A 25802-nucleotide genomic window follows, 5' to 3' on the forward strand; every position below is an offset into this window, starting at 1 on the left:
TACTTGTTATTCATGTAGCATACTGCTATCTTCTTGGCCGTCTGTGACAGAGGTTAAAACATAATTACTTAAAAAAAAAAAAGTCATATTTACTTTCAACACAGCGCCAGCATACCAGATTAGTACTATTACTTATCCTTTTTCTAGGCAGCTTCTTTATAGAAACATTACCAGTAGCCATGAAACACTCAGATAAGGAAACATTAGTTATACAAAGCTGATATATTTTTTGATTTTCCTTATTTATTTTTTTCAAACATAGCTTTATTATTAATTATTGTCTCTAATTCCATGTCCACACTACTAATGCTGAATGTAATGATGGATTATGTCAGAAATTGTCTTAAAGCTTTGGTTATGTTAAAATGTTATTATGCTAAGAGCATAAACTACCTGTGTTTGTGCGTATGCATGTGAGTACATTCTCAGATGCTTTAAAAAATGTCTCCATATGCTAAATTTGTTTTCTTCTTAGTTATAGGGATGCAGAAAAGAATTTCCACAATATCTCTAACAGATGCTCCTATGCAGACCATTCCAACAAAGAGGAAATTGAAGACGTCTCAGGAATTCTTCAGTGTACTGCTAATATACTCGGTATATTAACTATATACTCATATGGTTAGGAGAGACTGAGTGAGGGGGAGAGGAAAAGTAAAGGTCTAAATGTTCTAATTTTTTACAAACGATAGGTGTGGCAGCTATGGAAAATCAGTACCTTGTCTTAAAGAGATTTAATTTCAATACTCCTGAAGATGTTTAAGTGGAAATTACATACATGACGTTTACCGGGATATTGAGAAATATTGTAGTAAAAATACATTCCAGGGAAACTTTTCTTATGTCAGTATGATTAGCTTCCTGTAATCCATATTTCTCTGGCTCTTAATCTGCCCTCTCAAAGCCTATACTCCGTTATTTCTGTTACTATTACTTCCTTATTTCTGGGAGGTCCCGTTTGGGGTTGGAGGGTAGATCATACGTACTCATAGTGGACTCGGAGGCAGTGAGACAGGTCGTCTACTGAGGTCTTTGTGCCCTGCATATGGTGGTGTGTGTGTTTACTTTGAAGATATTAGTATTTATGACAGAGTGGCTGTTTTTGGATGCTCCAAAAATAACTAAGGGATGCTGTTGTAAACTGCACCAAATCTTACAGCATTAAGGTCCCATAATGAGCCATGTTATCATACTACCTTACTATCTGATATTCTTGGTATGTTAGAGCTGTGTTTTTATATGCAAAGTAGACACTAAAGCAGGAATATATTTTGCCTTAATGTCTTACAGAGGGTTTTAGTGAAAAATACCTCTTTCATTTTTTTTTTGAATCATCTTTTATTCCTTATGACTCAGATAGTAATCTATGGAGTGGCAGAGGGTGATGGTAGGGAAAAACAAATCTTAGCGACTGACTATACGGAACTAGAAACATGTCTCCCTCAGAATCTGATGATGGAGACTGGGGCAAACTTGTTTGTTTTTCTTTCCTTTTAGAGTAAGTAGCTTCCCTGGAGACATCTGAGTCCCTCCTAGAAACAAATTTGAGGTGATCTCAACCCATGAGTCTACCAGATTTTTGTAAACATATCTGAATCCCAGAGGTAAACCTGGCTTTTACACTCAAGCTGGGACTGCAGCTATCCATGACTATATTTTTATCCTACATAACTTTTGTAAACACAAAATATTATACTAAGACCATGGAACTTTTGTTTTTCTTTTTTTCAGTTTTCTGATACTGTATTTTCAACCATTCTTCCATCAGTAACATCTGTTTCTCTTGACACATTGTGATTTTCAAGGGATGGGGTGAGATGATGTTCCGCTAAGAGAGATGTATCAGAATGTTGGCAGAAAGATATTTAATATTATGGAAAGTTGCCCTTTACTTTTCCAGTTTCTAAATATTTCCCTGCCCCTCATATCTCCTTTCCTTATGCTCCCCACCTAGAACTTTAGCAAGTTAGATGGAGCGTGAGGTATTCAAGATGGATAAATATAAGAGGGGTGCTGATGACATCTGAACCATGACTTGCAAATGAGTGTGCACCATTTGTACAAGGAAACTCTAGGAAAGAATATTTGACAGAGTAACCACCAGGTGACACTGTGGCCCAGCACAGCTTAGTTGCCTACACACAACACAATGTATACGTATATATGTATACACACACATACATACATACATACATATATGACATATTGTTGAATCGTACACTTGAAATTTATTTGATTTTATTAATCAATATCACCCCAATAATTTTTAATAAAAAAAGTTTCCATGAGATGCAGATTAAGTATGAGTGGAAAGGGCAGCAGGTAGTGTGCTATCTGATGACATTAGAGAATGAGTAGTTTTAAGCTAGGTGCTTAAAATTTAGAAGGTGACTGTATAACAGGATTTGTATTTCCATAAATATTACATTTGTCTAGAAAAGAGATATTAGGTCTCGTTTTTTTTCACATTAAGTAGTTATGGGTTGTTTCTTCAATGTAAAAAAGCACAGTCTGGTAAAATTTAAATTTCTGAGGAATAAAACAAAATGCCTGCCACCTGTTGACCAGCTGCCACATAGATCCAACAGCTTTACTGGTCATAATCAATGAAAGCTTTGTTTCTAACACATCACTGAACTATGATTAATATTGGCTAACTTAGATTTCCTCTTTTAAAAAAATTACATTTAAATTCTTCTGTGCAATCATGTACGAGAATGCAAGAATCAATCAACTCCCTGAACAGAAAAACACTGTATAGGAAAGGAAGCCTTTTTTGAGTGTGGGGGTTTGGCATGGAGGGATAGTTCCCACCAGGTTAAGACAAATATTGATACCTGAAAACCTTCTCTGTGGATGCTCGAGGGCAATTTTCCAACTCTGTGGTTTATATTAATCACCTTTCAGGAGTGTAGTTAGAACATTGGTGGGCTGGGATTAGGGAATACTTATTTTTCTCAACTTTTAACCTATTACAGGGTTGTGATAGAGACTGGTACTATATCCAGTCATCTGTATGTTATTTATACTTTATCTATTATCAAAGAGAGTTAAAGTCATGGGTCAGAAAATATGGTCAAAATAGCAAATTTTACTTTTTTCAAAATAACCATTTTTATTGATTCTGTATGAACTCCTGTAGATAGTTTGATTATTTTCTGGCTCCTCAGGTTGAAGTTTGAGGTTAGCAGTTGGCATGGTATAAAAAGAGGAACATGACAAGAGAGAGAGAGAGAAAGAGAGAAGGAGAGATAAAGCTAGTTGAAGAAGGCCGCAATGCCTGTGCCATGCCTTTGTTCTGTAGCTGCTTTCCTAGGACTCCCTGGAAACACATGCTCATTACAGAGTGGTCCGTGCCTGGCTAATAATGGGAAAGAACTATTTCCAGACAGCAAAATTTTTGCCATTTCTTTTTATTTTGTTGGCTTAGAAACCAGTTGTTGCTATTTCTGTCTCATCATTTACAAATTAGGGATATTAAGTACTGACTGCTTCTTGTCATCTATCTCTCCCTCTCATTTTGGTGCACTGGCACTGTGATAATGCAGTATACTACTCTGTGATAACGTACTATAGCGCTCTAAAGAGGCTTTTAAACCTGGAAAAAGGCTATACAAAGAAAGATAGTTGTGATCCATGCCCTCCCTGCTGGAGACTTGTAGTGTTTAAATTTATTGCTTTATTTGGTACGTGTCTTTTGCATACCAAAAAGATCTTCTAATTTTAGTTGTCTGAAAAATGTAAACCTTTTCCAGCCATAATCTACAAAGCCCATTTTTAGCTCCAATTAAGTAGCAAAAATGTGTTTCTACTCTTGTGAGTTGCGGCATTGAGTATTTTCTTGGGAATCGTCGTGGTTGAATGGATGACAAAGCCTCTGTGATAAAGCACGAAAGGGTCTATACCGTGTTTGTTGCTGAAGTGTTGCCACCTGTTCCTATGGCATGGATTAGGTGATGTTGTGGGGACAGAGACAGAGAATGAGTAGGGAGAGTTAAGGGAGAAAGATGGTAAAGTGCATAGCTCCCTTTGCCATAATACAACTTAAAGCAAACAAACGTTATGACTACTCTTCAGTTTTAATATTATTAAAGGGGTGGTGGCTGTTTCAATGTAGAGCATTAAGAGCTATAAGATGGAGGAGATGGTGTGGGAAAAGTCATTCTGCAGTAGGATAGGAATCAAATAAAAGTGAGAGCTCTAGGTAATTCATTTATGATGACTTATAGCAAACTAAGTTTTGCTGGTTTAATAAACCTCAGTTGTTTATTAAGTATTACCAAAGTATAGCTTTATACTGCCTTTGCTAAGTGTGTTTTCTCTCAAAATAATCAAGAAGGACATGAATTGTAAAAGAATATTCATTAAAGTTTTTTCTTTTTAAAGGTCTTTTGTTAGAGTGGGACTTTATCATCTCTACAACCTTAGCACATTTAAAGGCAGAATACTGTTGTCATGGGATTTTTGGGGGGGAAAGTGCTAGTAAGAAGAAAGATGACCTTTGGGCTTATACCTCACAATATTTTCCTGGTATCAGGGACATTGAAACACTGTGAAAGCAGAACTCTCCATAAAGTACCACAGATTCTAGAATTGTTAGCTGGTATGGAGCTTTTTGTTGTTGTTTGTTCTTTATAAGCAATAATTTGTTGCTTATATATTAACTTGCATGTACTTTTTGGTTTTATTGTGATTTGGAATGTGCATTCAGCAGCCTTTTAATTGGCCATAAAACTGAGGAATTAGTCAGCCTTACATAAGGTTAAAATTACCTTGGGGGTTTTCTCAGAATAACTCTTAATCATAGAGTTGTTTATTGAATTGGAATATGTTTAACATATTTAGCATCTTGGAAAACTAGCTGGTTGCAGTTAACCCTTTACTGTTTTTATTGATGAATTAAGATTGATAGCAATAAATGAATTCTGCCAATATAGTTTTTGTTGTTGTAAATTCTTAACTGACCAGTTTTCTCTTTCATTAAGATAAATAGTGTCAGTATTTTACTGAAATGAATTGGAGTTAAGGTGGTTGGAGGGGACCTGATTTGATAATGCTGTTGTAATGTAGTGATTTAGAGCAGGGAACAAGCCAGACTGTGTTTCTCTGCTTACTAGCTATGTGAACTGGAATGAGTCACTTAATCTTTTACACTTTGTATTTCTCATTTGTAAAACAGGGATAATATAATTACACACCTCCTAATATTGTTCAGAAGATTAAATAAGTTAATTTATTTAAAGTACTTAGAAGAGCCTGATATATAACAAATGTTGCCTAAGTGTTTGCTTTTATTATTGAATATTCACAAATTCATGTTTGCATAAGACCTGGGAGGTCAATTTTGCTCATTTTTTTTAGATGAGGAAACTAATACTGAGAGGCGTTCACTTGTTAAGTTATCTTGTCAGAGACAACAAGCCACAGAAGCAGGATTTAAACCTATGTCATTCTGGTTCCTAACCCCATGTTCTTTCCGCTGCTTCGTGTTGCCTTCCAGAGTTGTTGGGCTGAGGCTGACTTTGCATCACCCCTCGAATCCTTATTGCACAAGGCTTTCTAGTTCTCTGGATTATGAGAATTGTCATGATATTACATTTTACTTAGTTTATTACTGTTTCAAAATCTACTTGGGATACTTGCTTGTATGTGACCAGCAGTATCAAAAATGTTTAAGGCTATTTCTCTTTGATATTGAGAAGAGTGCAGTTTCATTGTGATTTAGATCATTTTCAGTTTAGAAACAATACGGTTTTCATTAGAGTTGAGGTGTTAGCAATGCACATTAAGGGTGATGGTGTTTGCCATCATGACACAAACATGGATTCATAGTTTTGTGTCGTAAACACTATGCCAATTCTCTTGGCTACGAGATTTCAAGCTGATCTTGGTACATAGGTGGCTTAATTTTAGATGTCATTGGCCTGGCATGAAGCTTGCAAAAAGCTGTGTTTCTGATGCCATTAATATTTTTAATGGATACGCTTAGGAATATTGTCACTGTATCTTGTTTAATAATTCCTCACAGAGAGCTTAAATAATGGTTCTGTGTGAATTGGAAAGAACTTTTTATTTTTTGCTCTCTGCCTACATACTTTTTTGAAATGATTAGGTGTAGTAGGTAGTCCTGAAAAGGAATGAGACCACTGAGTGTGGACACTGCCTCCAATATGTACAAAATAAACACTTTAATAAAAACTGATACTTAAATTATGCAGATCAGTTTTAGAAGATACAGGTATGTTGAGCAGAAATGCGGAGTGCTTTCTCTCCTCCCATAAATATTCTTTTTATTTTAGAAGCATTTTTTTTTTCTGAAACTTATGATGAGCCTTTTCCCATTTTTCCTGCTGAATTTCTCCACATTGCTTTAGCTTATCTCCTTACTGGAAAAACATGACAGACATTTTTATTAGCCTATTTTTTGGTATCAGTTTATCTCTAATGTATTGTTTCCCTATGACTAGTAACCTGTCTGACACCTCTTTTTTGTGTGGGAGGGCAACATCTCACATTCTAAATTTGTCAGACTGTCTATTATCCTCTTTTCTGATTGTTTTCAGTAGATAGGGTTTTACTTTTTCTTCTAAGTTTTTTAAAATAAATTTTTAATTTTGTGTGGTTTTAGATTTGTAGAAAATTCGTGAACAAAATTCTCATATATTTCACCCCATTTCCCCTATTAATGTCGTCTTTACATTAATATGGTTCTCAGGTCCCAATTAATGAATGTGTACTGATACATTATTATTAACTGAATTCCATGCTTTATTCAGATATTCTTAATTTTTACCTGTCCTTTTCCTTGAGAATCCCACTCAAGATAGCACATTTGATTTAGTTGTCATGTCTCCTTTGACTCCTCTTGGCCGTGGCAGTTTCTCATAGTTTCCTTGTTTTTAATAATCTTGACAGTTTTGAAGAGTACTGGTCAGCTCTTTCGGTTGTCTCCTATGCACTTTGACATATGCCCATCGTTTTTTTTGTGTGTGTATGTGTGTGTGTGTGTGTGTGTTTGTGTACCACAGTTTGCTCATCCATTCACCTATTGAAAGAATCTTGGTTGCTTCTGTTTTTGGCAATTATGAATAAACCTGCTACAAAAATTCACATACATGTTTTTGTGTAGATACAACATGCAAGGACATGTGTGTTTTGAGCACTTGCTTACTTTCTAACACTGTAAGATGTTCCAGACTCATTTTGTTTATTTTCTTCCTCAGTCCTAGAATCAGTCATTTCTTCAAGGGGTCCTGGTTTCTTTTATTGGAGAATGGTGTTAGAAACCAAGATCTTGTTGTGATATTGTTGCTTCTAGGCTCTCTCAGCTGACAGCAAGGAAATATGTTTGTGTGTACTAACTTTTGTCTATTTGCCTATCTATAAATATTTCTGTACATGTTCATCTATATCTATATTATGCTAATAAGAGCTCATACCTATGTGTCCAACTCTAATCCATTACCATATGGATGGCTCATTCTTGTCTGTAACCTCCTACTCCAGGCAGTGAGAAACTTGACTCCCTTTAGCCATCTATCTACTTAATTATTGGATTCCAGTGTCATGTAGTTGTTTCAGAATATTTAACGCTCCCTTGGGAAGCAGTTTTGTCAACTAGAGTACAGTGTTTATGTGCAGTTTTGGAGTACAGAGTTAATGTATGGAGTTTTGCAGACTCCACTCATTGCCTAGTTTATGCAGTTCAGCATCTTTCTTCTCCACCACCTTCACCGATATTTTTTCATACATTTGTAATACAGAGTTATTTCTATATATTTAAAATTTGTATACATTAAAGTTTACTTTTTTCTCTATCACCTTCAGTGAATTCTTTTATACATTCATAATACAGTTATTTATATATATTTAAAATTTGCATGTATCAAGGTGTTTTTTTTGTACCGTACAATCCTATGGGTATTGATAAATTCATAGTGTCATGTATCCACCATCACAGTATCATGCAGGATACTTTTCACTGCCCTAAAAAATCCACTGTGCTTCACCTATTCAAATACCACCTCTCTTTTTACACAAGATCCTTGGCAAATACTGATATTTTTGTCATTCTATAGTTTTTCCTTTTCTAGAATATCATATAAATGGAATCATACAGTATGTAGCATTTTCGCACTGCCATCTTTTGCTTAGCAGTGTGCATTTAAAATTAATAGATGTTTGTGTGGCTTGAGAGCTCATTCCTTTTTTTTTTCTTCTGGATAGTATTCCTTCGTATGGGTGTATCACAGTTTGCTTATCCATTCATTTATTGAAAGACATCTTGGTTGCTTCTGTTTTTGGCAATTATGAATAAACCCACTATAAAAATCCACTTGCACATTTTTATGTAGATGTACATTTTCAATCCAGTTAGAAAAATACCTAGAACTGTAATCGCTGGACTTTGGTTAGCTCTGTAAGAAACTAACAGAGTGTCTTTCAGAGTGGTTGTACCATTCTCTTTATTCTCTCTAGAAATTGGTATTATCAGTTTTTTGGATTTTAGTCATTCTAGTAGATGTGCTTTTTCTCTAGAAATTTTAATAAACAAAAATAGCACCCGCCTTCACCTTACAATATCAACATGCAAACTATAAAAATTTTGTTTTCCTGTGTTATCATTCTGAGTGCTTTTCCAAGATTTTATGACTTAATTTAAATACTGCTTAAAAAATTCATAGTCATATTTTTAGCATAAATGATCCATGGTACTGATAAGTGGAATCTTTTTCTTTGATTTGCTAAAAATAAGTTCCCAGAATGGAGTTAGCCAGCATTTTACAGAGCAAATGAAATCTTTTAGGAATTTGGGTGTAACTTCGAAATGGTATGACTTGTAATCCTATTTTTTGAAGACGTTAAAATATGAGATGCCACAAGCAGTCTTTGTTAATATCATTATGCTCTCCTAGTCCTCAGCTTGCTGTGGTATAATTCCTTTCAACACTGTCAGTGGCCAGTGAGTCAACTCACTAAACTCTAACTCTTATTACTCAGTACATTCTCATAAGCAGATTTCTCAAGCCTCTTAAAATATCTCCTATTGCTCTTTTCTCAGGAGATGGGTATCACTTCTATTTAATATCTGCAAAATTCCTAACAGGGGACAAATTACATCTGACTTAGAAGAAATAGAAGCACAGATAGGTCAAGCTGCTTGTACAGGGTCATGCCATTAGCTTGTGGGGGAGGGCAGGAAGACTCTGAGGCTCTGATGTAAGAGTCTCCTGCATTATTACTTAATGGCCCTCCTCAACTGCTTCTATTACAAAAGAGTAATCCTTATCTTCGTTTTTTTCTTTGAATTAGAAAGCTTATTTTTTCCTTACTATATATGAAAAATGATTGTGGGCCCATATTATTTCATATGTCCAACTTATAGCTCATTTTTGTTGCATCTCATGCAGTAAATTCATAGCGATCTCGCCCATTTGCTTTTTGAATTTAAATACTATTTTTTGTCTTTACTCCTTTGGAGTCTTTAGCTTAAATGAACACACTACTTCCCTTCTTCCTCTTACTACTTTTTTATTTGTTGACTGTTATCTACTAAATTAATCATTTCTTACCTGTGGGTCAATTTTTTTTTTTTGCCCATTTTGTTATGTCTCTGTTTTCATTGTTCTTTGCTGCATAATTCTAACTCTGACTCAACAATACATTTTTAATAACATGCTGTTTATATAACCTGAAAAATTAATGAAAATTTTAAGTAAGATTAGAGTTAAATTGAAACATTCTCAGTTCTAAGCTAAATGAATTGTCATTCTTATTAGCCTTGGGTTTTTAATAGCATTTTTATCACAGCTTATTAAAATTAATTTGGTGAGTAGAATATTCCGAGTCACAAAAAAGATGTTATTCAAATTAAGGCTTTTATATATGATATATGTAAATGGTACATATGAGATAACATGGTTATTATCTCACTGTCACTCTATTTTTAAAAAGCAGAAATACTAATCTAAATTTGTTTTCATTAGCCCTGCATAAAAGATTCCCAAATGTTTTATTTTCCACGTGGCGAACTATGGACAATTATGTATCGTGGATGATTTTTGTAGGTGTTTTGGAGTTCTCTTTCCCTATTTCTGTTATCTATGATAGTAGGTAGTTAAAATGATAGTTGCAATTCATTTCAGATGTTGTTTAACTCAGCCCATACTTCCAATTCCTGACTTATCATGTTTTTTCCCTTTATTTCCACCAAATCTGGTTTTAACTTTAAGATGAGAAAAAGTAATTTTCCTAGGCGAAGAGAAAAAGATATAGATTTAGAAATACTAGTCAGAATTTTCCCCTGTGATATAAATGAATTTTATTTGAGCCTATATGGGCAGCTTGTTCATTGCTATCTACTACTGTTATGCTGCAGATTCAGTTGGAGTAGGTTGTTGGATAATAGAGAATGGTCGGGGAATATGAAGAATTGGACTTTACTTCCCACGTAGAGAAGAGGAGTCAGAAGAACTATGATTCACCTCTTCTGCGGGTCCTTGCAGAAGAGGTGAATCATTGATGGTATTGGGGGAGAATTTCATTTGAAGTTAGAAGAATGTCGGTGACAGATATGAAGAGAAACCAATGGGTCACACACATAAGAGCTGTCTGGGGAAAAAGCAGATGTGATTTTCATCAGCAAGAATGCTAAAGTAATTTCTGACTCATACATGCTGGTCAGGATTGAACTTTGTCCATAGCTAGACAAGGTAAAAAAGAGGAAAAGCCAACTCTGAAAATATAAATTTTTATTTTAACATTGATGAATTTATGTTTTTGCCCTTCTAGAGAGATATGTTTTGAGTTGTTGATTTTAATCCTAATCCCAGAAATAATTATCTCTACTCCAGACCCTTGAACTGTGGATTCTACTAGTGATTATATAGTAGAATCATCTGGAGACATTAAAAAAAAAAAAAAAGAGGCTTGTAGACACTATACTCAGATATTATGATTGGTTGTAGAAATTTGTAGTTTTAAGAATAAGCTCCCAAGATAATTGTGGTGTGTAGCCATGATTTGTCACCTTAATTTAAAGGCTGTCCCACTTTTGGGAAAGGATGCTTAAGAAGCTTTAGTTGAATTCTTACGGAATTTGGTACCAAGTTATACTACTGCTACTAGAGGTTCTAGAATCTGGATTTTTTTTTCTGCCTTACTTCTGAGAGTGGGATGCTGCATTGTACACCACTCAATTCTTTTTACTTATTCCACATCTCTTCAGGACTTTTAATTCTACTTCTGAACCCTAAACAGGAACTGGGGCCCTACTTCCATTCGCTGCCCTTTGTCTTCTAGATTCAAGCTTAATGCTTGCTTCCTGCTAGATGTTCTGTATTCTAGTCATGTTTTTTGTTTGTTTGTTTGTTTTTGTTTTTGTTTTTTATGTCTGTACCAACTCTCCTTTATGCTGAGGACTGCTGGCTTAGACTGCCACCATCTGTACCATACATTTATAATATTGTGCCTTTTTCTGATTTCCTCCTGTCTCTGTGTAAGTGGGCATATCTAGTTCCTGGTAGGTCCCATATCTAGTTCCGGGTGGCTGTCTCCCTTTCTTTGTCCTATGTCATTAACTTTGTACAGATGCGTGGTGGATTTTTGTGCAACTGATGTAAGAAATAGTGGGTTACACATAGTTTTAATGCAATGCCGACTTAAGTAGTAACAGTTTTCTCTCCATTACTACTAACACTAGAAATCCTATTAGTCACCAGAGGATAGAGTTAGCCTAGGGGGAGGAATAAAGTGGGCAATAGAGTGAGTTTGTAGCTGCTGTGGGAAAGGGAAGTTTATACTTGTCTGTGAGCTTTCATAAAGTAGCATCATTAGAGGATCTTTACAAAGGAGAGGCCAGAAGGATTTCAGCCAGAGAAGAGGCAGAACAGTGACAAACGATCCTGCTTCTCATGAGTTGCTCCACTGAGTGATTAGTGCCTAGAAAAACTTTGACTGAAAATAGCCCGGTTTGCCATAATCTTTCTATTTTTCATCATGTTCCTCCTGATTCTGTTCCTACAATATTACAACACCTCTTTTACCTTTTTCATTCACTTTTAGTACCTCAGACTTTTTTTCATTTATCTCTTTTTTTGTTTGGTATCATACCCTTTTTTTTTCATTATTCTGATTCTCAATCTTACATATTAATAAAAAAGAACTGCAAATCTGTCAAGCATTTAAAAGTTCACCTCTCTTAATTTGTCATTACTTTTTGCTTTTGTGTCATATTTACGCTTAATTTTTTAGATGACACCTTAAATTATCAAGAGCCTCTAACTTGTTTTGAATCTATAAAACTTCTTTAGTTTAAAGGTTCTAAATGATCACTGGGGCTTTAGCTGAACTAAATTTATTGTATTAACTATAGGAAAAGGTTTATTGATCCAGAGATATGTATATATAATATTGTAGAGAATATTTGCTTTATTAAAGAAACACTTTTCAAGTACTTTTTTCCATATATATATATAAATAAATGTATCTACTTTTTTCAAGTACTGTCCTAGGGATCAGCAAAGAGAAAAACAAAGTGGGGAGGCAGACAACAACAACAAAGAAAGTACACAAATGACAAAAAAAGATAACTTCCTAATGATGTGTTACGAAGAAATATAATGGAATAGAATATAAAAGAGAGTGAAAAGGGCTTAAATAATAAATATGTTAATGATAATAATTTTTAATTCCTTTAAGCAATTCTAATAGTATTTCTACAGTTCTATAGTGTTTCTGTTGGTTCAATGTTATTTCTGGATTCACATCATTTACGTTGATATGTAGGAAGTTGATGAAAGTTCTGGTTTCTTGACTGATGTTTAAGAAGCAGTTGCCTCAAGAATGAGGCAGCGATGCTGAGTCATAGTGTATTGGGCTGGACAGGGTCCTATTGTGTTTATCCATTTCACAAATATTTGTTGAGTACTCTCTGTGTATCAGGCCTGCGCTGGTTCTAGAGATTTAACTACAAGGCAGACATAATCTCTGCTCTCCTGGCACTGTGAGTCTTGAAACTCATGGGAGGTCATGTGACATGAGGAATAGAACTTCTCTGCTTAGTGGACAAAATTAAAGGCTGCTTGTGTGTGGACACTGAAAAACAGCCATCCCAAGAGAACTGGGAGCACTACCCCAAAATAGACTGAGAAATTTGAGATTCAAAACTCTTTTATGTGGTGAGAGGGAAACCCAATCATAAAAAAAAAAATCCAGATATCAAATGCATCCTTAAACTTTCTCTACTCTCATTCTCTTTCTGTCTCTCTATATTCATGCATGCATATATACAACTGTATACATAAGTACACCTATACACACATATATACATATACATATATCACACAGTGCTTTACTATTTATAAAAAAACTTCCCCATATATTATTTTGTTCCTCGTTAAACTCTATAGTTAGCCATTATTATCCCACTTTTCAAATGAAGTAATTAAGGCCAAGATGGTGAGTTACTCAAGATCACAAAGCTAATAACTGATTGAGGTAGATTTGAATTTAGCTTTCTCAGAAAAGGAGCATAGGTCTTTTTTACCATGCTTAAAATTTCTGTTTCTGAAAATAAATGATAATTGTAACATAGCTTTCATTTAAAAGAATCATTCCTGTTTCTCAGTTGGCCAACTCCTTGAATTTAAAGATATTTTATCAATAACTTTTACCAGTGATGACTCTGGTTATAGAAGTATTTTTCCATCTCCAGAGGAAAAATGATCCAGAGGGCAATGATTTTGAGCTGATAAAAATGGGAAGAATCCAGCTTATACTTTTATTATAACACATTTTATTACGTGCTTCCTAATTGTTTACTTATCTTTCTCTTCAATTTGACTGTGGGTACCTGGTGGATAAGTGCTGTGTTTAACCCTTCATAACCACGCCAGCAGGTAGGTACCCAAGAAATATTTTTTTAAAGACCAAGAAAGACTGAGGAACTATTCTAGAGGAAGGAAAACTAAAGACACAAGACAAACAAATAGTGGATGATCCTTTATTGGATCTCGAACTAGGGGAAAAAACAACTATAAAGAACATTGGGACAATAAGCAAAATTTAAATATGGAATGTGGATTAGATGTAGTATTGTACTAACGTTAAATTTCTTCATCTTTATAAATTGTACTTTGGTTATGTAAAGGAGCATCCTTGTATTTAAGGGTAGGGGAGCATGATGTCTGCTACTTACCCTCAGATCTGTGTGCGTGTGTGTGCGTGTGTGTGCGTGTGTGTGTGTGTGTATGTGTGTGTGTGTGAGAGAGAGAGAGAAAGGGAGGGAGAGAGAGAATAATAAAGCAGAGGATGTAAATTTTTAATAAATTAGTGAATCTTGGTAAAAGAATTTAGGAGTTTTTTGTGCTCTTACTTTAACTTTCCTCTCAGTGAAATTATATTAAAATGAAACATTTCTAAAAATTGCTAAATAAAATTATACTTAAAATAAATCATAAGTCCAAAGGGAATTTCTATTTCTACTTGGTTGTAACCCTAATTTAAAAAATTTCAAAAATAAACTAAACAAACAAACATAAATGAGTTTTAAGAGCTTGTGATCTATTTTTATACTTAAGTGATTTTGCTTTTTCTAACACTATCCCTGAAGGCACCTAATTCTATATAATCAGTGTCCATCTATGGAATTTATTTTCCTCGAGTTTTATGGTCTTACTTATAACCCAATTTAGTGATATGGACCTTGAAGGTGAAATTAGATTAGTGTCTGAACATAGTCCCACTTTGTTTATCTAATATTCCAGGGCACTTGATATCACAATAGGTGATAAGTTCCTCCATGCTTCAGATCATTTTATTTATTCTTCTGCACATAGAAAACTGTTGTTCAAGAATAAGAACATACATTCCAGAACAATAAAAACTGCTACCTCCTTCTTTTGCTTGTTACCTGTTTTCTTATTACTATAGTGAGTGATATCTATACTGGGACATATTACCTGTTTTCTTATTACTATAGTGAGTGATATCTATACTGGGACATATTCCTTTCTTTAATTTTTTTACTCCTAAGTTATGACATTTTTGGACTTCCCAAATACTCTCCCTGAATTCAAAAGCTTCATCAGTCATTGACATAATCTCTTTTGCAGACTCTTGAGTTTTTGATTGCTTCCCTGACATTTTAAATTCTCCAGGTAACTTAGTTTTCACAGTCTGTCATCAGTCATTTGGTAATATTGGAGTGTGCTATAAAAGTGTTTCTATATTTAGCAATAGTGCTTTCTGCTTCTCTATATGGCAATGTGTATGATTAGTTAAATAGAATCTTCACTTGAAGCAGGAACTCACACTAAGTAGCTGTTTAGTTTTTAAATTGAGCTAAGAGGAGTGTAAAGTGAACTGTTTAGAAGATGATGGAAAATCCTGTGACTGTAAGTGTATATGGTTAAAATTATTAACACTGCTCAAAGTTTTAAATTAATAAGAGGTTCAAGCATCTACTGTATGCTGCATATTCATTTTCCCTTCTTGTTGAAATAAACAAATGAAGTATCAGTTTAAATAATGTTCATTTTAGATACATATTAAATTTTTTAAAAGCTTAACTGTATAGAAATAGTGGGGTTTAAATGAATTATCCTCAAATTTCAAACTTTGGGACCATAAGAAAATATATGAGGTAGATAAATGTCATCTGAGGTCCTCTGTCTTAAGTTCTCCTTAACTTCCCTCTCTCACTCCCTCAATCCCTGCATATACTAACATATACACTTTTATGCTGCTGTGGACCTCACAACCCTGATCTTTTAATTAAATGATAGGATGAATCTAGTTGCTAATAGGAAGCAAAAATCCAAGTACAGTGGTATTCACAAACCAATATTCCTGCTTTCACAGTGTATAAATGTTAGGCAAATAGAAGGGACTTATGGAATAGAATAAACTTTGGCATTTCCAAATAGGCACTTGATTGCTCTTGGCTTCAATCTTATTTATGTTAAATCCTTGGATAGTTCTGATGAGTGAAACAGTGATCTTAGTAGTAAGCTTCACTGGAGTGTAGGATCTGAAGACAGCAGAATTTAACTTTATTGGCTCATTGTTTAAAAAGAAGATCGCCCACATTGTAAGATTTGCACTTAGAACAACAGGGCAGAGTGCCTAGAACAAAGTTACCATAGTCATAGGCTAAGAAAAACCTCGTATACCTATGCCTTCTAGGGCACCAGGCCAACTGTCACTGTTAGTGGGATAGAAAAAATAAACTATGTTGACCTTTGACATCCTTCTGGAAGCTAGAAAGGAAATAGCAGCAATGTTCTGGCGAGCCTTGGGAGTGGGCCCAGAAGAGAAAAGCCAGCATGTTTTTTTGTTTGTTCGTTTGTTTTATTTTTAATTGTGACTTTTTTCTGCAGCGTATTAAAGAGGTACTTTGAAGAGAATGTGACATCTTTCATTGTGTGTGAATTTAAGATCTTACGGCTTTATGACCTATTTTTTTTCTGTCAAATACTAGATTTGGATGACCTTTTGGATAATGCATTTTTGTTTGCTTTCGAATATTAAGAAAGATCTCTCATTTATCCTTTTGTTTTCTTTAGGAGTTAAAGAGTGTCAGGGAAGTGATAAAAGTTTTTGAGAAAAAGAAGAGCTCCAAATTCAGACAGTTTTGTCTTACATCTCTTTTGGGTCAGGTAGCCGTAAGCTTACTTATTAAATATTAAAGTATAAGTATAAAGTAGGCGTTTGGTATAGTTTCCTTTCTCCTGCTTCTGTTTTTTTCCCTCCCTCTCTAAAAAGTAGATTGCCCTTCTCTTTGTCGCCTCTGCTTGTGCCTGCCCAGTAGGGGCTGCTCTCTTTCGGAGATTCCAAGGGACGGAGTATGAGTGATAGGGCGCAGATCGGAATGAACAAGTTTTGCTCTCAACGCTTTGAGAGATCTACCTAATTCGAGAAATGATTCTTGGGGAATTAAAATTTGAAAAAAAAATTTCAGTTACAGTAGACATATAATATTGTATTAGTTTTAGGTGCACAACATAATGATTGGACATTTATGTAATTTATGAAGTCATCGTTTTAAAAGATGAGGACAGGGAATAATTCTTATGGTATGTCTATAGGATCTGCCAGTGTATCAAACTAGATACACCACATACAACTTCACATCTTCCTTTCTCTTCTGCTCCGAATTTAAGGATTTGGATTTTCACTAATATTTTCCAATCTCTAGCACACCTTTCTGTGAATTTCGTGGTCTCCATCCTGGTGTGTTAATAGCAAACTTTGCTTATTGTTTTCTAGGTGATTATGAGTGCTTTTCTTAATTATTACTTTATTTTACTCTCCTGTAATTCTTCCTTTTTAGTCTCCTAGCTTCAGCATAAAAGAGGAGCTAACACATGCCCACATGTGCTATCACTGTTACCACCACCTTCACTTTTGTTTTGGAATGGGAACAATTTAAGAACTTAAAGCCAAGGGCCTCTCAGTATCCACTCCATATTTTCTACGTTAATGTACATTTTCTACATTTCTACTTTAATGAGCACCCTTGAATTTTAACTAAAATTTAAAGCAACCCAAATATTTATTTATTCATTCATACATTTATTCAACAAATATTTATTTTGTACAAGGTGCTGGCATTGTTGTTTCTGATTTACTTAGCCAAATATAGTAGAATTAGCTACAAAGTTAATTGTAGACTGTTCTGTTCTCTTTGGGCCTCTCAAGCATCCTATACTGTGTCTTGGGTCAAAGATACCATAATGTATAAGACAATTTGTCTCAATTCCTTAGTATCCTAGTAGTATATCTTACTACTGGATATTTACAATACTATATAATCTATAAAGCCTTAATATCGGTAGACTAAAAACCTTCATACCTTTATCTTAGTAATGGCCCACACTTCAGATTTTTTCAAAAGAAATAATTCAAAACAAGAAGAAACATCAAATAATGGATTAATGTTTATCGAATGCTTGTTATACTGACAAAATGTTGGCAACATTCCAACTATAAGGAAGTGTTCAATCAAAAAGTATGATGAATCTTTTTATAAGAACTTCAAACAGCTGTTTCAGTGAGAAACTGTTTATGATGTTATCATAGCTATGATTCCCCGGGAAACAGACCCTGAGATGGAAATTTATGCTCAGGAGTGCTACTAGGTGGTACCCTCAGGATCGATGATCCAACCAGGCAAACCACATTAGATCTCAAGGCCTGAGAATAATCCTTTGTGGCTTACAGCTTCATTCTCCATGTCATCCTTTTTCAAAAAAGGTGACACGTGTTTGCAGCTTAATAGTTTTACCAGACTGTTTCCCCTTGAGAATTTAAAGAAAGTAGAATGATGGGAGAGGGAGAAGTTAAAACTGCTATGCGATGCAGTTACAAAAAGGGTTTTAGCAGATCTCTTCAGAATAGCCCACACAGGCAAGGAAGCCTTTATATTTCAGCTCACTACCTCCCAAACTAACTATCTTTGCATATAGGCTGCCCTAGGGAGAGGACAGGACAGTAAGCCAGGTAGTTCTCTTCAGCCAAGGGCAATTTTCCAGAGCAATACTCAACCTAGAGCTTACGGCTGTAAATTCTCTTAGCTTCCGTAAGAGATGAAATATTACATGAAAAGAAAAAGCCAAACACAAAGCGTTTTTCTGTGTATGATGATATTATGAATTCAACAATGTAAAATGTGTGTGGGTATGTATAAAAACTGGAAGGAGACAAAAAATGAACACAGGTGTGCTACAGAAGTAAAGTAATTCATAAGGACATAACCGTTTGACCAAATAAACCATGACGCCAAATGAATTATAGTTTCCTTTTACAAAAATGGAAGAACTCAGGTGTATATTGTCTCCTTTTCTACCAATTTTTAAAGATTACTATTTTTATTAATTCTTTCACGTCTAGGCTTTCCTTTCTGTTCTATATGTAAAATATGTCTGGATGTTACAAACAGCTCAATGTTCTGTCAGATTCACTCTGAGATAGTAACACATACGAGTAGTTGCTCTGCCTAAGATGCTGGCTTCAGCCATTCCTAGGGTGGCCTCACTTAGAAGCAAAAGAGACAGTAGTTATATGTTCAATCCCTACATGTGCCATCAATACTTATTTTCATAGCCCTGAATTGCTTCCCTGCCCAGCCCAACATCTTAAATACACATGATCAAAGAGGAACTGGGTGTGAAAAATGTGAATGGAGCATGACAAATAAATATGATCTGGAGAACCATTTGAAGTATGTAGTCTAGTGAGGAGGAATAAATAAATATTTTCCTAAGTTAAAGCACATATACGTAAAAGACTATCGCCCTGGAATAAAAGCATCTCACATTAGCTCCTCCTATCTGAAATAGATCTCTTATATCTCTCCTGCTTTCTTGTTTCCTTCCAAATCATAACATGTAATCTCCTAAATCACACTTACCATGTTTCTATTTTCTAAGGTACACATTTTCCAAATCCATATAAAATTGTTCTCTAGAGCTGCCTTTAATGCGTTTTGAATTAGTTCTTTGAAAAGTTAAGGTGAGGAGACTAAGAACTATTTTCAGATACTTTAAAAGATTTCTATGAGGAGAACAGGTAGATTTGTTCAAATCACCACAGAGGATGTACTAGAACTGGTTGAGTAAAGTTATAGGAATAGATTTTGCCATGATGGAAGAAGGAAGCAACTTTGTGATTAGTAGAGACAGTATTGGAAGAGCAAGCTTCAGTAGTGCCTCATTCAGGTGGTGTTTAAGCAAAGGAAGGATGACTGACTATCTGTGAGGACCCCTGTGTTTTCAGGGAAGTTGGGCTGAGATACCAGTGAAATTCCAGTACACTCATCTTCATGCATGACATTATGTGAAATGGTGTATCTACAGATTGTCTTTTAAATAAACATACAGTCTTGTATTATCATCCTCTAAAAGTATAAAAGTATTAGGATTGCTTATTTGTGCATGTTGTCAAGTGCTGTCACATGCACTGTAATAGCTACATCATAGATGCATGATGTGCTAGTTTCTGTCACACATAAAATCTGATGCTATTTGGCTAATGGAATACATATTTTAGGCTTTTGACTAAGTATTAGCTAATACAACAGGAAGGTTGTAAAAAATGTTTGGGTTTTCATCATTCCTATTTCTTTACCATAAGAGAACTTTTATTCCAAAAGTTAATCTCTTTACAAATTGGACAGAGGCATAGCTCACAAGATTGGGTTGGAGCAGTTGAGGAGGGTGAATCACAATTTAGTGACTGTAAAAAGCATAACAATTAGAGGCATTAGAAGTGATTAACAGCTCTAAGGAAACCCTCTGAGGATCCATTCTTGTGGAAAGTATGCTCTCCTGCTGCCACTATTGTTGCCTCCTATTTGAATAGAACCAGTCTGCAGCGACAGAAGCCAGAATTTATGTATTTGCACGTAGTAATTCCCTTCCCTACGCTCTTAGCCATCAGGTAAAAAGATTGATAAAAGCGCAGATAAGAGAAATGATGAGAGTACATTTCTGTAGAGAGATGGAAAGCCTGTGAGCCACTGCCATATTTTCACAATGTGGCAGATTGCATTTCAGAAGCATGGGCCAGGTGTGGGCGCAGGGCTGAGGTGGGTGCTCATGCAGCAACTCTTTGTAATTAGCATGTGTTTGTGTTCATTGAATATGCACCACACTACTGCTGGGGTGGTGGCTTGGTGTCTTCCACAGCAGCTTGCCAGGGAGCTGGGCGAGGAAGGCTAGGAAATGCGATGAGCCTTTAGTCAGTCACCTGACAGGTGGTCAGAATCTGACAGTAAGCAGAGCACGGAACCCTGATAAAGTTGCCTGATTACACATATGCTGTCCTGAGTCTGTCCATTTTCATTTCCACTTCTGACTATTTGTTGGCAGAAGAACAAGAATTTGTCAAATAATAAGCATTCACACCTATTAAATTAGTCATTTAGCATAACTTCCCTATGCTAAAAAGGCCTGCCATCAAGTATTGAAGAGTATGAAAAACAGCAGTGGAAAAACTACACCTATACACATTATGTAAGAGAGTATAGCTACTATACATATTATGTAATATATACATCATACATAGGTATCTTGTCAGTCACACACAGCTGTATTTATTTGTTCATTCATTAATCCATTTATTCTTTTATCTATTTATTCACAAAATTCAGTACAGACAAGACACTGCGCCAGGGATTAGGGTGACAATAGTGGTGTTCATTTAGTTTCTTAAACACTCCATGTTAGTTTCTTTTCCAGGACCTTTGCATAATGTTCCTTTATTCTAGAATGGCTTTCTTTCCTCCCCTTTCTGCTCTTTCTTGGCTGCCTAGTCGTTGACTTTTACTTATCCTTAGTTGGGTCACTTTTGACCTAGTAGATTACATTAGGTCCCTGTTATATGTTCTGATAGCATTCTGCACCTTATCATAACACCTGTTATCATGCGTTTTCTTTGTACAGTTATGGGATTGTGTGCACATGACTGGATTCTGTCTTTCACATAGCTCAATAAGGGTGAGACCCATGTCTGTTTTGATCTCTCTAGTATGCCTAGCGCTCAGCCCTGAGACATACAGAGCAGGTGTTTTCATTTTGTTAAATAAAGCAGTAAATAAGTGGTGAACAAGACCTTTGTCTTCAAAGAGGTTACCTCTGGTTGAGTGAGTGAATAAGCCAGCAGCTATTGTGTGACAAATACTAGGATGGGAGTAAGAACAAAGTGCTTTGGAAGCCTAGCATCTGTCTCAGTCTTGGAGTGTCAAGGCGAGCATGCTGGAGGAATTTAAGTGTAAGGATCTGCAAGATGAGTCTAAGCAGATAACTGGCTAAGTGGGGCGGGTAGGAAAATAGAATTCTATTAAAAACAAACAAATCAAACCCCAAACTAGAATGTAGAGAAGGCCTGGAAGTAAGAGAGACTGTTGAGCATGTTCAGGAAACTCCAAGTGGTTCACCATGGCTTGCGTACAGAATTGAAGTGTGGAAATTGGGAGAGATGAGGATGAGCCCATAAGTAAAGGCTGAATCAAGCTCTGCTGAGATTGGACTTTCTTTTGAGGGCAATGGGTAATTGCCCATTTTTTTTGGATGGCTTTAAGCAGAGAAATGATATAAGATTTATGATTTCAAGAGGGTGTATAAAGAATGGATTGCAGAGAAATTGGAAAGCAGAAAAATTAGTTAGGAGGCTGTTGAAATAATTCTAGATTATTGATTGTGGTGACCTAAAACATAGTACTGATATTTGGAATTGAGTAACTAGAAGAATGACAGGAGAGTGCATTTCTCTCTCGCTCTCTCTCTCTCTCTCTCTCTCTCTCTCTCTCTCTCTCTCACACACACACACACACACACACACACACACACACACACACATTTTTTACTAAAATAAAATTGTATTCTATGCATTATTCTGACAATTTTAACTTAGCTTTATATCATGCAAAATCAAATATCTTTATGTCTTTTTTGTATGTCAGTTTTGGTTAAGGCATACAGATACTCTCCTAGATTTTCTTCTAAAATACTTATTCTGTATTTTTTTTTAATTTAAAATTTCTTTGAATTGATCTGGAATTTGATTTTTTGTTGTTGCTTTATTGTGTGAGATAAGATTCCATTTTATTATTTTCTGGATCGCTAGTGCCATTTATTAAATAAGCCATTCTTTTTCCATTGAATTAAAATACTGTTTTGTGACATATTAAAGCTTATATACATAGATTTACTTCTGAATTTACTCATTTTCTATTCTGACCCAATAGTCTGTTTTTGTTCTTATGGAAATAAAAATTTTAATTATAGCGCATTTTATTTATGGTAATGTCTAGTCTCTCCCCACTAGTCTTCCTAATCAAGCATTTTGGAGCTATTCTAGGCATTTATTCTTCCATACGAATCTTAAAATTACTGTATTGGTAAGAAGACTTGTTGAGATTATAATTGGAAATGCATTAAACTTGCCTATAAATTTTGGGAGAATTGATGTTTTTATAATATAAGGTCTTTTTATTCTAAAATATGATATAGTTTCCAGTTTGTTCAGTTTTTGTATCCTGTGTTAAGTTTTAATGATTTTCTTAATATAAGTTCTATGCTTTTCTTATTAAATGTATTTCTATGATTTATAGTTTTTATGCTACTTTGAATAAGATATTTCCCCATTGCTACTTCTTGATCCTCACTGCTAATATACAGAAAAGGTATTGATTCTTTCTATATTTATTTTATATTCACCTATTTTCTACATTTTCTTATTAATTCTAGTAGCTATTTTCTATAAGATATAAATCATAAATGTTTTGATTACCAACACAAACAAACAAACAAAAAACCGAAGCAAGAAAGAGCCTCGAGATTAAAAGACTTTCTAGGTTTTCTAAGTGTATATGGTATTTTATTTTCGTATCTCATAGCATTTGCTAGACCCCCGATATAATAATTAATAACAATTGTGATGGAAGCATATTTGTCAAATTTCTGATTTTAGTTGAAATGTTTTTAGTATTCTACTATTTAGTATAAGCTTTGCTTCTGGTACAATCAGCATTTATTATATTTGAGCAGTTTCTTTATATCCCTGTTTTACTCAAAATTTTTATTAAGGCGGCTGAATTTCAGACTTTTTGGAACCTACCGATACAATCATATTATTTTCTTATTTAATTGTATAAATGTCATCATTTATACTGACAGATTTTCTACTATTGAATTACTTTTTCATTTTTGATGTAAATACCACTTATTCATGATGTCTTATCCTTTTATAAATTGCTAGATTCTATTCACTAGTATTTTAGTAAATATTCATGAGATGAATTAGCCTTAGTATATTATGTCAGGTTTTGGCATTAAAGTTGTATGACCTTAATAAAAAGAATTGAGTAGTGTAATTTTTTTTTTAATGGTCTGGAAATATTTAAGTAACTTTGGAATTATCTAATTATTTTTAAAGGTTAGCCAGAACTCAGGTTACCCAGTTTTTTTTTTTTTATCAATTTTTGTCATTTGTATTTTGATAGAAAATCAAATTTGATAGAAAATCAAATGTGTATCGATTTACACATTTGTTGACAGAAGTTACATGGCTTTTCTTTTGATTTCTCTATTTCTTAATGTGTACCTGTATCTTCTTTCTCATTCCTAATTTAGTTTACTTTTTTTTCTCTTAGTTTCAGCTTTCATCAATTAACTTTTAAGCTCCATGTAATTTTCTTAATTGCAAGCTTATTTATTTTTCTGTTGCTGAAAATATTTATTTTTATTTGAATATAGTTTTTGTTGTGACTCATAAGGTTTTGAATGAAGTAGTCTCCTCTTTATTGATTTCTAGAAGTTATAATTTTAATTTTGATTTTTTTCTTTAATCTAAGCGAGTTTACTGCTTAACTTAAATAGATTAAGATTTTTGGTCACTAATGTGTCATTTTTAAGTGATTATTATTATTTTTATTACTATTAGAAAATGAGACTTGCAAAATCTTTACTTAGTAACATATTATGGGAATTTTGTGGCTAAGAAATTGAGCGAATTTTGTAATTCATATATATATAAATACACATGTATGTATATATTTACATACTTATATACATATATATGTATATATACATGTTTTGAATTTTTTGCTTTTAAAATTTTATTTTAATTTTATTTTTTCTCTACCTTTTATTAGTTCTCATTTTTGTCATTAATATTTATTTATGAATGCTTTTTAATGTTTGAGGTTTTTGGTTCTGAAAAGGGCTATTTGGAGTTTTTCACTTTAAATTTATTTTTATTGAGTTTTTATTTTATTGATTGTTTTATCGTACATACTTTTATTTAATTTCTCTGTGATTTTGCTTTTTTGTCTGTTAGATCCTTCTGATCCTGAGAGAGGTGTATTAAATTTTCTGCTATAATTATAATTGTAAAGAGTTCATTTATTCATTGTAAATATATATAACAGCTTTATTGAAATAGAATTCACATACATACAGTTCACTCATTTAAAGTTTGAAGTTCAGTGGGTTTTTAGAAAGTTCATAGTTATACAACCATTAATTATTACAATCAATTTTAGAGCATTTTTTATCACTCCATAAAGAAATTAATACTCATTAGCGATCATTTTTAATTGTTTTTGCTGTATACATTTAGCAGCAATTTTGCTTGGTTTACCCGGGTTTATATTTCCTCGACCTTTATAAATTATGATCTTTTTGTATAATGTCTATTTATCCTGATGGGACTCTTAACCTTAATTCTACTATGTTTGATATTGATGTTGATTTTCCCTTCTTGCTTTTTTCTTCTTGTAGTTTCTTGGAATTTTATTGTCTACTGCTTATTTTCAACCTTTTTAGAAAAGGTTTTTGTAAGTGTAATTTTTATAGATGGGGTGAGAATTTCTGTCATTTGATGGGAGAATGTTTACATTTAGTGAAATGCATACTTGACTGATTTTCTTTCCTCTTGATTAATGATAATTATTTATTTTACGCAGTTTTTCTTTACCTTATTTTTGCTGTTTTGAACATGTTGAAAGTCAATATGTATGAATTTCATTTTGAAACTCTCTCTTTAGAGGAATTCGATATATAAATTTATATTTTACCTTTGTAGTTTAAAGGTTCTCTTCTACTTTCCCATCGTGTTATTGGTTATCTTCCTTTTCTTGCTACTAAAATTAGATCTATGTGTTCTTCATTTTTTTAAAGCATAATGTCACTTATTTCCCTAGTAAAATGTAGTTTTTCCCTAGTGACCCAGATCCCTTTCAGAAGGGACTTTTAGAATGCTGCTACTTTTCTCCTCTCCACCCCGCTCCTGTTTCTCCT

At 34.1% G+C, this 25802-nt stretch overlaps 1 protein-coding gene across 1 annotated transcript in view; it reads left to right on the forward strand.

Moving 5' to 3' along the window:
* GUCY1A2 (guanylate cyclase 1 soluble subunit alpha 2) overlaps nt 1-25802 on the forward strand; it is a 239212-nt gene that overhangs the window by 16532 nt on the left and 196878 nt on the right. The window contains exon 4 of the mRNA XM_036221560.1: nt 476-597. Within this exon, the coding sequence (XP_036077453.1) occupies nt 476-597 (122 nt within the window). The remainder of the gene's footprint in view (nt 1-475; nt 598-25802) is intronic.

The sequence above is a fragment of the Rousettus aegyptiacus genome, unplaced genomic scaffold, assembly GCF_014176215.1.
Source record: "Rousettus aegyptiacus isolate mRouAeg1 unplaced genomic scaffold, mRouAeg1.p scaffold_m13_p_5, whole genome shotgun sequence".
In the NCBI taxonomy this organism is placed as follows: domain Eukaryota; kingdom Metazoa; phylum Chordata; class Mammalia; order Chiroptera; family Pteropodidae; genus Rousettus; species Rousettus aegyptiacus.